Here is a 12,102-nt window from a genome sequence, read left to right as displayed (position 1 = left end):
ACGTCTGGAAAAGGTATTTAAATGTTCCAGAACGTAATCAAATTAAACTGGTTTGTATCAAAATCCTACTTTAACTAAATTTAGTTTCTACCAGCTTTACAATGATTCTGTACACATTATATCGTGTTGAAATCTATATTGTGAAAACGAAGAGCAAATTCAGTAATAATCACATTATGAATAATAAATCCATACCATTGAAATTTGGTAGTAATTTAGTAGTAGTTTGCGCGTGCTTGTATGTACTATGATTATAACTGTAGTTCTGTTTGTATGTAGCTCGTTTTATATTTATTTAAGTATATGTGGCTAGCTTTAGTATCTTGCTTGTGCATATCTTGCAGTAATTCATTTCATTTCATTTCTATTTTCCCTTTCAAACATTGATTGGTACTATCTGACGTTCCTACGCTCATGTACATCAAATATACTAAGTTTTACTTTATCATCTTTTATAAATATATCTGTGCACTTATAGGCAACTTTTATATTAACATAATTATCTTTTTTAATACTTTCATTTATATATATATATATATATATATACAATTATTTATATCATAATATCTACATTTTTAACTTTTTTAAAAAAACACAAATGACGTATTTTGGTGAGCTCTTCCAGAATCGTCAGCCTGTAACCATCTTCAATATAACATCTTATGATACCATAATAGTATATCATTGCATCTATACAAATTAAGCAGCAAGAAAGATCAATAACATTATGATTTGCTACAAACACCATCTGATATCAAGTCTACAAATTATATAGCACGCACCACAGAAAATTTTGATAACACATTTTATTTTATAACTATTTAGAATTCATGTCGAAAGTTTAGACATGATGGTGTGTAGAATTTGGAGAGGGGATAGAATCCCCTGAGCTAAATAATAGCTTCAGAAATCCATTATATTTTATTCATGCCTTACTGTAAAATAATCCTCAACACTTATTGGAAAGTTAACTAAAATTTAGCACAATAGTTTCGCACTTTTCAATCCCTCGTAACTATAAGAATAAATCCATAAAATAAATCGCAGGGTTGATTCTTCCATTTTAATTCTCTATCTTCTTCGACTCAAACTTTTTTAAAAATTAAATTTCGATTCGAAAAATGTATCTTTGTTTAGATTTAAATCAACGGATACAGATCATAATGCAAATCGCCACGTTCCAAAATATACTTTAATGTAATGCGGCGCAGGTGTAAAATAGCGGGGCATTACAGTCTCCCCTTGGTCTGAACAAAAATTTTATCACTTGATAAAATTTTTAATGTCTTTTCCTACACACCATTTTATCATTTTTATTTCATATTTAACCATTAAATAAATTATGCAACCTTTCACTAATACCATTTGAAATTAGATTATTCATTGTATTATTCTATCTGTTGGATTATTCACTCTTCAGCAATAACTTCATAGATGTCATAATTTTATAAAATAACATGAAATCTTTAAAAAAAACTTGAACGAAAATTAACAAACGTACAAAATTAACTTATATCATTCATCCACCTGGGTCAAATACAAATGTTTGTTGTCTCATCGAATGCCATGATTCGTTACTACCTATTCGGATTTTCAATTTCCTATGTTCTCTTTTGCCTTTCAAATCTTGGTTCGTTTTATAAATTTCATGTTTCCAATCTGTTTTTGACTTCTTCCTCCCCATTTTCTTGTTTCCCAAACACATCTTTTTCTTCTTATTTTCCTTTTGTATTCAATTTGTGGATTTCATCCTTTTCTTTCTCCACTTCCATTTCTATTTCTTTCTTTCGTCTTACTTCTCCACTTTTGCTTCCGAATCTTAATCCACACTATATCAATTGTTTCAACTTTCTTCTCGTCCTTTTCCGGGTTTGGAATCTTGTCTTCTTTGTCTTTGGTGTCCAACATGTAGAAACTTCAGTTTTCTTTCTTTTCCTTTTCATCATTCTGTTCCTTTCCGCGAATTTTATTTTTCTTTTCCCACTTGATGCATTTTTCTCTTTTGATGGATTTCATCAGGTTCCTTTTCTTCCTTCGATATCTTTTACATCTTTCAACATTTGTTTTCTTATACTTCTGTTTTTTTAATCGATACCTTACTTCTCTTTCTTCTTCCGAGTCCTCATCGTTAATATCGTCATTCTTTCCAATTTCATATTTTCCTTTTTCCTCATGATAATATTGTTCCATTTTCTCCTTTAATTGTATTTGCTTCTCGTAATTGCCCTCCTCTTCCATGTGTTAGTTTACTTTATCTTCTTGACAGAGTGTGTTACTTCTATCCTCATTTACAATCATTGTTTCATTTTCGATTTGTTCTTCAGTTAAAATATCTGGCTTATCAATATCTTTATTCTCTGTAAAATTATCTTGGGGTTTCTCTTTTCCATCTATTGTTCTAATGCTAATTTCACTATTCTCAGGGTCTATCACTTCGTCCACCTTGTTATGATTGTAGGATAATAATTGAGACAAAGTAAGACTCGTATCCTTTTTCAGTTCTTTCAGAAACTGTATATTCTGTTTGAACATAAACCGCCAAATTTCATACAGGGTCATCTCATTAAAATCAATCTCGTTAATACCTTTCTCTATCGTCTCATATTTTTCAGTTGTTGCTTCCCGTAAAACAACAAACGGAATTTCATCATCATGTGTCCTATTGTGAACTTTCATTAGTTTCTCTTTTGTAGACTTCCTTTTCATTTCTTTTAAGCTTTTTCCAACTGATCATCACGCCCTTCCCCCTTTGCCCAAAATCGCCCTTCCGCCGTAAATCAACCACTGCCCACAGGTTATTAGTAGCGCAACAATGCCACGAGACCCACAATAGAGGTAATTACAGCCTTCCTTATAATTTAGCATCACTATTATAGTGTGTTTTTCTTCCCTGCTGTACTTACTAGGCGTTGTACGGCGCCACAATTACCTCTCGTGGCGAAAATTGGAGCTATATTTGTTTTCTATACCAATCGCTTCTGCATGTTTCCAAAAATACTCCTACCAAGTTTGGTTGCATTCTCTCAAGTGGTTACGTCTCCAGAGTTGTCTGAACAGCGATACTTATTTTATGATAACATGGTACAAATGACGATCCATAAACTCTCGTAAATCTGGTCCTACCAGATAGACTCTCAGGTAGAACTTAAGAAATGTTCACAATCACCAATAATACGAGGGCCATGCCGAAAGTTTTTTTTTTAACTCTGACCACAGGAATCATCGAGCTGGAACAAAACATTTACATTTTTTCAAAGTACTCTCCACGGACCCGAATACACTTTTGCATCCTTTCAAGCCATTTAGAAAACTGTTCATTCTACACACTTTCGACTATATTGTCCACACACTCCAAATAAGCACCAATTGCATCATCATCCGATAAAAAGCGACGTCCACGCAAGTGTTCCTTGACTTTGGAAAACACAAAAAAATCGCACAAGGCCAAGCCCGGCGAATAGGGTGGATGTGGCAGCACTCTGACTCCTTCCTGGTTCAAAAAGTCTACAGTTCTTGCAGCACTGTGGGCACTTGTATTGACATGATGCAACAGAAGATGGCGGAGTTTTGATCTTTGATGTTGGGCCTTCGATTTCTTGAACACAGTAGGAAGCAAATTGCTGAGTACCACTCAACATTCAACGTACGCAGATTTTCAAGTACAACAGTCGCAACATTTCCCTTCTGTGACAAAAAAGACGCAACCTTTTAATTTCCAACACACCGAGGTCTTTTCACTTTGGTTGGGGGATCTTCATTCTCGAAGCACCACACTTGCGATTGCTGCTTGATAAGCATAATGATAAATCCACGTTTCGTCACCCGTGACGATGTAAACATCACGACGTGCCCCTTGGTTGAATTTATTCAAAATAGATTCACACCATTCCACCCTACCCTCTTTTTCCCTTTCCGTGAGTAAATGGGGGACCCAACGAAAACAACTTTTCGTGAGACCCAAGTGTTCATGCATAATTATCTTCGCTGCTGTTGACCCAATGTTGAGATTCGCTTCGATCTCCAGGGAAGATACATGAGGATCATCTTCCACCATTTTCTTCACAGCTTCGATGTTGTCGGGAGTCACTGCAGTGTTTGGCCGTCCGGAACGAGGTTCATCTTCAAGTGACATACGTCCTCTTTTAAATTCCCGAAACCAATTTCCAACACTGGCTCGCGAAGGAGCAGATTCCCCAAAAGTATTCACCAAAGTTTCAAAGCACTGCTTCGCGGTTAAGCGCTTCTTGTAATCGTAGAAAATCATAGCGCGAAAGTCACGTCTTGGCAGCTCCATGGCTAACTAGACAATGGGTCACGCGCGCTTCCTTATCTCTCTTATCTCTGACCATGCTATCACAGCCTCATGATTGCCATTGATGACTGAAAATCACAAAATATCAGAATGTCGAATGCAATTGTAATCGCCTAGGTATCGGATCGCTGTTCGGGCACCATTTATTTGTAATCGCCTGGTCGTAGTCTGTCCTCCGTGGTCCTGCCAATGAGTATTCTACTGAGACCTGGACTTGCCTGGGTATGACGTTGAAGGACCTCTCCAAGAAGGGATTACAAAATTGTTCCGAAATTGCTCGTCAGTCTCAATGATAAGATGAGCATTAGGCACCGAGAGGTTCGAATGTCTCGTCTCGAAAACCTTACGGACGATCAGACGGTCATCCAGACCATAACACACACAAACATCACTCATACACACAACGAAAACGCAGTGGGTTAAATGACACTATACTTATTTATTAGAATACTATTAAAAAGAAAATATAACGATCACAACACTTAACACTGAATGCGTATAATTATTTCCATTGTTAAAATCACACTTTACTTTTTCACTGTACGGTAGCCACTTATCGCTTTGACATATATACAAAAGATTATAATTGATACTTCACTATAAATGCTTTTCTCCCATCATCGATGCACTTGGGGGATTAGCACTGGGGGAAGTGTCGCCGGGATAATCCCACGTTGTAATTTAGTTGCTGCTCCAAACAGTCCTGAAGAACCGACCGAGTCTTCAGCAAAATTACATAGTCTCCAAAGTGGAATGCTAATGTTGGACGGCGCGTTTATAACTTTACGCACTAGGTATATGAACCTGGGACTTATTGATTGTGGCTAGCAGTAAGAAAACGTCCTTCACCGGCTAATATATTGTGCCCCTTAGCACAATAGTATACTTGATGCTTGACGCGACGTGCGTGGTTGCTGTCTCGAAACATGGAGTAACACTCCCCGAACCAAGAGGTTTGAAATATGAACTGCAATGGTCCATTATTCAATGTTGGCAGTTCATTCTTAAAAGCACTCAGGTTAAATCGCCTGTATGTACATGCAAATAGATCATAAAAAAGAGTTGGCGACAATTTTAGTCCACTGTCCACGACGCACGAGACATTGCGATAACTCGGGCGTGTGAAAGAACAGATAACTAACTGGAAAAGCGATGTGGCTGGCGTCGCTCTGGTGTACGAACATCTGGTCTACTCTGATCTGCTCTAATCTACTGCAATATTTCCATAAACAATTAAAGGAAGCACTTAATTCAGTTCCAAATAACTGTAGAATATATACTGTGCATATTAATAAGTCAGGGAGAAACACTGAGAAGCTTCGTCGCTTACTGAATTGTTCTCACCATAAAGCAATGTTTTAATATATATATATATATATATATATATATATATATATATATATATATATATATATATATATATATATATATATATATATATATATATATATATGTGTGTGTGTGTGTGTGTGTGTGTGTGTGTGTGTGTGTGTGTGTGTGTGAAAAAACAATGAAAGACGTTTTTGTTCAATTGCGTGAGGAAGAAGCAATTCCCACCGAAGAAAGAACTTATTCACGTCGGAGAATAAAGTATAAATCGAAAAAATAATTACTGTCTTTACGAAATATACAGAGAATCCACAAAAAATACTTCTATAACCTGGTTGCGGTTATACAATAAACAGGTGCACATAAAAGCCAAAACAATATTTATTACAAAGTGTTACGCTTGTAGTATGGGCGCTTAGCAATTCAGTTGGCACAGTTTTAAGGGCTACCAGGATTCTCGGTTTAGTCGGTATTGTCCCAAATTTACATTAGACCCTATTTTCTACCCAAGAATTGAAAATGATTTTTTAAAGTTTGCCATTTTATGGTTATGCTCTTAAGGCAAAAGATGCAGGTAATTAATGAAAGTAGATACTTTTGGAATTATTTATTTGTGCTCTCCCACCAGGAATCGCACCAGAGACTGTGTTCACCAAAGCTTGCACGCTAGCTATTAGACCAGGGCCGGATTAAGGAAGGGACTTAGGGGGCTGTAGCCCCGGGTCTCCAGGTGGATGGGGGCCTCCACTCTCATCAAAATCTCAACTGGCTGTCTAAAAGGAATCATACAAGATACAATGATCATTATCATAAGATAAAATATGACCAAAAATATGAAATATATTCCCTTAACTTTCCTACTGTACTCCCACAGAAATGTACTAGCCGAAGTCAGCAGGGGCCACATATTTTGTCTAGCCTCGGGCCTCCAGGTTGGTTAATCCTGCCCTGCTTCCCCCCGACCCAAATGTTCAAAACACCAAATATCCCATCTTTTTTCCAGAACGTAAGTTGAAATCATTCTTGCGATGCTTAAAGAAACACTAATTTATTAATCCATGGATATTCAATTCTCTGTTACTCATTGCTGAGATTTGACCTATTATTTACCAGTAATTAATTCTGATATTTCACCAAAAACCAAGAGCATAACTTTGACTTTTCTCTAAATTTCGTAGGATGACCCGGTATTTGAGCCGGAAAATCTGGGACATAGGACCCCTTAAAAAGTTCTATCGCGAGCTTAGTGTAAGTGAATTAGAAAATAAAATTGATGAAATACTTCTCAGAATGAATAGTGTGTGTAATTAAATGAACTCAAAATTACCACTTGAGAGCCTTCACTTACAGACCATATTATTTTGTAGAATATGTATGGCGTTCCTTAACGTCAAGAGAATATATCGTCGCTGCGCCTCGAAGAATCGCTATGTGTTAAAACCACAACTTTTCAAAAGCAAAACCATTCCGAACTCTTAAAATTTTGCCAAATAAACACGAAAACACTTGAAAAATATAATAAAATTGTTTCTGTGTCAACTTGCTTCAACAAAATTATATTACTATTTCTGTGTTTAGGTAGCATATAGTCAGTTTACCTTTTGCGCCTTAAGCACATAGAGGATTTGTATACATTAATCAATGCGCACGTTATGTGAACCTGAAGTCTTTAATTTTCTATTATTTTTTCATTGTTATGGCGAAACAATTGAATAGGGTACATTCACTTAACACATTATAAGGGACGCTGCCTGACAGCTTTCTGGTTTATTTGCATTTCGACAAAAATGTCACATAGCGGTTCTTCGAGGCGCAGCGACGATATTTGGCATCAAGAAGTTTTAGAATCTTTGCGGATGATAACAAGAAGCATCCTGGATTTGCCTAAATGACTTCAGGTTACAGGCTACCGCTACACGGTCGTTCTTACTGTGAAATTAAACCGTGTTAAAAACCACAGAAGAGGTTCTCATGGTACTGGATTTTGGAAACGTTTCCTGGCAAAAAAAAAAAAAAAATCGTATCATTTTTGTTTCAACACATGGGGCTAACTCCATTCTTACTCTTCTCATGAGTGTCTTTAATTATGTGGCCGATTCTACTTCCTCATTAAATTATAACAAAGAATCCCCCATTTCATTCATTTCTCATAATCACCGTCTCCTTTAGTCTAACCGGCATAATCGTGGGACGTAAAACTCAAAAATTTCATTTCATTTTAATTTTTTTCACACTTTTTTGTCATGTGAAATCCGCATTCATATAACACTTTTCATTCCGGAGTCATAACACTTCAAAATTCATGGAAAAATATTTTGTGGGCACTCTATATTTTTAGTTCTGTACAATAGTGCTTATCTACTTCATTTATTGTTTGTGTATGTTGGCTTTGTCATAATCAGTGTTGCCAATTTGGGGGAAAAGTCGCTAAATCAGGATAGCGACAAAAAATAATTTTTCCGATTAGCGACTTTTTTGGTGATTTTTGAATGACAATTGGGCAACTTAGTTACGAGGGGGAGTCAAATGAAAACCATAATTATTTTTTTTAAATATTATTTATTGGTCACACAGGGTACAGAAGTAAATCACTTTTCAACATAGTCCCCTCCTCGTTCAATGCAAGTCCGCCAGCGCTTCGGAAGAGCCTGAATACCTGCAGAAAAAAAGTCTTTTGGGCGACGGCGCAACCACTCGTGCACCGCGTTGCGTACCTCTTCATCGGAGTGGAACTTTTTGGGTTTCGGTGATGAGGAGTGACGCCACTCCTTGCTCGCTCCCTTTGTTTCAGGCTGATGGCAATGCACCCATGTTTCGTCACCAGTGACGATTCGTGACAGGAAGGCATTACCGTCACGTTCAGCACGCCACGAAAGGTCTTCGCACGCATCAACACGTCGCTGTTTCAGTTCAGGCGTCAGTTGTCGGGGCACCCATCTTGCAGACACCTTATGAAACTGGAGAACATCATTCACAATATGATGTGCCGATCCATGACTCATGTGTACACATGCTGCAATTTCGTCTATTGTCACACGGCGGTTTTCCAAAACGATGGCTTCAACGGCTGCAATGGTCTCTGGAGTCACTGCACGCCGAGCCTGGCCGGGGCGTGGAGCATCGGCCACAGACGTAATACCATTTGCAAATTTCCAGCACCATTCATAGATTTGTGGCTGTGACAAACACGCATCTCCATACTGAACCTTCATTCGCCTAAAAATGTCAATCGGTTTCACACCTTCACTTCGCAAAAACCGAATCACAGAACGCTACTCCTCGCTGGTGCATGTGGCTAGTGGGGCTGCCATTTTGGAACTGTTGTTGCGCCGGTGTTTGTGCATCTTCTGGCTGCTGCCACCTAGGAGACATCCGGCATACTATAGTAAACAGGCATGCCAACTTACAGCTCACTGGTGCCATATGCGGATTTTTATTTCTACTTTTATGGTTTTCAGTTGACTTACCCTCGTACAAATCTAGCGACTTTTGTGCTGCGAAACAACTAGTCCTGTAGACAAGTACTATTAGCTCGAATAGTTCAGATATACCAGGTGTGCCCACAGAGGGAGGCTGTGACGCAAACTGCGTCATTGAAATATTGGGGGGGGTAAAAATCTATATAAATATGTTTGAGGAGGTGTGAAAATTAATCGAAAAGAAGATTTTTTCATGGAAGAACACCTACGAATAGAAAATTGGAGGGGTGCGTCATGGACATAAGGGGGGGGTGGGCACCACTGGATATATATTTATTTCCCTTTTGCCTATTCGATTCAGCGCAAGTATTGGGGAGCTGGCAAAGTACGTAGCATTTATCTCCTTATTTCCGCTTTGATTGCTGGTATCTCTTGCCCTCTAACGGTTGCCCTGGTATCCAGTACCGTAACTAGAACTTTTCTCAGGGGAGCCAATGAAAAGCCCAAGAAAATTTTGAGGGAACCATCTCCAATGAATGATTTTTTTCATATATATATATATATATATATATATATATATATATATATATATATATATATATATATATATATATATACTAGCAGCGTTCACCCCGCTTCGCTGCGGTCACCCCGGAACGCAATAAACTTTGTTACTTAGATAATTTTTACTTTTTCGCTTTCAAGTGATATGATAAAAACCATAGAAGATTGCAGTAAATCTTAACATTATATCGCCTGTCATTTATGTTAACCCGCCCCGCTTCGCTGCGGTCATCCCGGTGCTGGCATATTGTAAAAGTGTCTGTAAAAATAAGCAAATCAATTAAAAAATTTTAAACAGAAGATTCAAGCTATTTTCCGCTGTATATCGCCTGTCATTTATGTTAACCCGCCGAGTGACACGATCATGCGGGTTGCATATAAATACGTTTATTTTTACCTATGATGAACTAATAACAAAGGATTTGTACGTTATGGACACTTGAATGGTCAATTATCTCAAGACACTGGTAATTAAAAATTAAAGTGATATGATAAAAACCATCTAGGGTCCAAATCCTAATAACCCCCCAAAAATGAAAGAAATTGGTTCAGCCGTATTAGCGTGATGAGCGGACAAAGGATTTTGTACGTTCTCTTTTATATATATAGATATATAGATAGATAGATAGATAGATAGATAGATAGATAGATAGATAGATAGATAGATAGATAGATAGGTAGCTGCAATGGGTCTATTCCGGACGTTTTCGTTCAGTTTAGACCCCTTTTGCAATGCACGAAAATACACAAGGGGTCTATACGAAACGAATGGGTCTATTGAGGACCAAAAATGGGTCTAAGCCGGACGATAGGGGTTTAAATGGGACGGAGGGGTCTAAGCAGGACGATCAGTGCTACCAACATACTTTTCTTAAAGTGTTTACTGAAACTTAAATTATGCTCATCTGATAGTGATTTGAAGTTTAGTGTTTCTTTTCAGCAGTAAGGCTATTAGACACTTGAATCTAAAGTTCGAGGTGGAATCCGAACTACATTTGTGCGTTCCAATTTCTGTTCTTTTTCAACCGGGAATCAAACTCGGGACCCCACGTACCAAAGTCGTGAGTGCTAGTCACTATAGCAACGAGAATAGCAATAATCATGACATAAGAGCTTGTGGTAGCATTATAGTATCAAACTACATATATACCCATTATATTTCTTCCATCTCATTTGGGATTTTTTAAAAATGAGAAATATTATATTAGTTTCCAACTCTACCATTATACCAAGATCACTAAAAGTACAGTCATCCAAGTAAACAAAACACATCTTAATTCCAAGTAATTCGGAATACTGAATAAATAAAAAGATAAATACACAAAAACATTAAAATAGAAACGTAAAACATTAAACACTTGATGTAGCACTTACAATTTGGGACATCTTTTCGGTATAGTTTATAAATATCTTATTGATAAAGTGGTAGACCGTTTATGGTGGCGTTTCCTGGTTCGATGGTTGGCTACTGCCAAGTCAGATTTGGAATAGAAAAACACCGTGTGCATCGGTTTTCTCTGGGTTCTCCCGTTTCATCTATTATCAAGTGTGGGAGGATTCAGTAGCCTCCGTAGAAAAAATCATTTTGGAAGCTCCACTATTTTCACGAAATATGGTCAAAGTCCTTTTTCAAGTATGATGTTGCAAACTAAATGTGTTTCAACTTTCATAAAACTCAAACCGGTTACAAGTATGTGGGGAAAGACTATGATGATTATTGAAGTTTAGCATCTCTTTTATGCACCAAGGCTATATAAGACGTAGATCTACAGTGAAATATGGAATGTGAACGACCATAATACTTTAAAATTTAGGTACTCTTTCATCACGAATCGAACCCATGATCTAATGAACCAAGGACGCGTGTTAATTACTAGACCAGCGAAAAGTTTGGGGAAAAACTGAAAGTGTATATATTACATCTTGAAAATTGATCTATCAGCTTTCACAAGAACTAAAAAAAAGGAAAAAAATAAAAAGTCGGGATACACGGAAACGAATTCGATTAGTCTTGACTTATGAAACAGTAAAGAGATACCTGTAGTATGCATTCAAAGTTCACTACTCTTACGCTTTTGGTAAGGAAAATATTTAACTTGGGAAAAAGTATTTTAAATCCATCTAGTGGCAAACAGTTTCTAGTCACCGCGCTCCAATCACCGCAGGCTTCTTAGAGGTACGCATAATGATTTATTTATACTTTGTCATTTACCCCACACTTCCCTGGCTACAACCCAATTAAGAATTAGATATTTGGAAGCTTCCAGTTGGATGGATGGTAAGTTAGGCATAAAGCCTAAATGTATATCAAATAACGAAGGGGCACTAGTATGTTTAGTTTAAGTTAAACATGAAAGATAGACCTATATGTCATCTCATTGAACCCGTGCCCTTATATGTGGAAGCCATACCATGAATGCGCACTTACAAAATGGGCCAACCTGTTCCAAAATGAGTGTTTCTTTAATTGACAATTTT

The 12,102-nt window shown here is 37.2% G+C and overlaps 1 protein-coding gene across 1 annotated transcript; it reads right to left on the bottom strand.

Moving 5' to 3' along the window:
• Positions 1-3,754: 3,754 nt before the first annotated feature.
• Positions 3,755-4,294, bottom strand: LOC145671633 (histone-lysine N-methyltransferase SETMAR-like). The gene has a single exon (XM_081740832.1). The coding sequence runs from the start codon at positions 4,292-4,294 to the stop codon at positions 3,755-3,757; it is 540 nt and encodes a 179-aa protein (XP_081596958.1).
• Positions 4,295-12,102: the final 7,808 nt, after the last annotated feature.

The sequence above is a fragment of the Thermobia domestica genome, chromosome 15 (genome assembly GCF_964235325.1).
Source record: "Thermobia domestica chromosome 15, izTheDome1.hap1.1, whole genome shotgun sequence".
In the NCBI taxonomy this organism is placed as follows: Eukaryota; Metazoa; Arthropoda; class Insecta; order Zygentoma; family Lepismatidae; genus Thermobia; species Thermobia domestica.
This window is presented reverse-complemented; position numbering and strand designations above follow the sequence as displayed.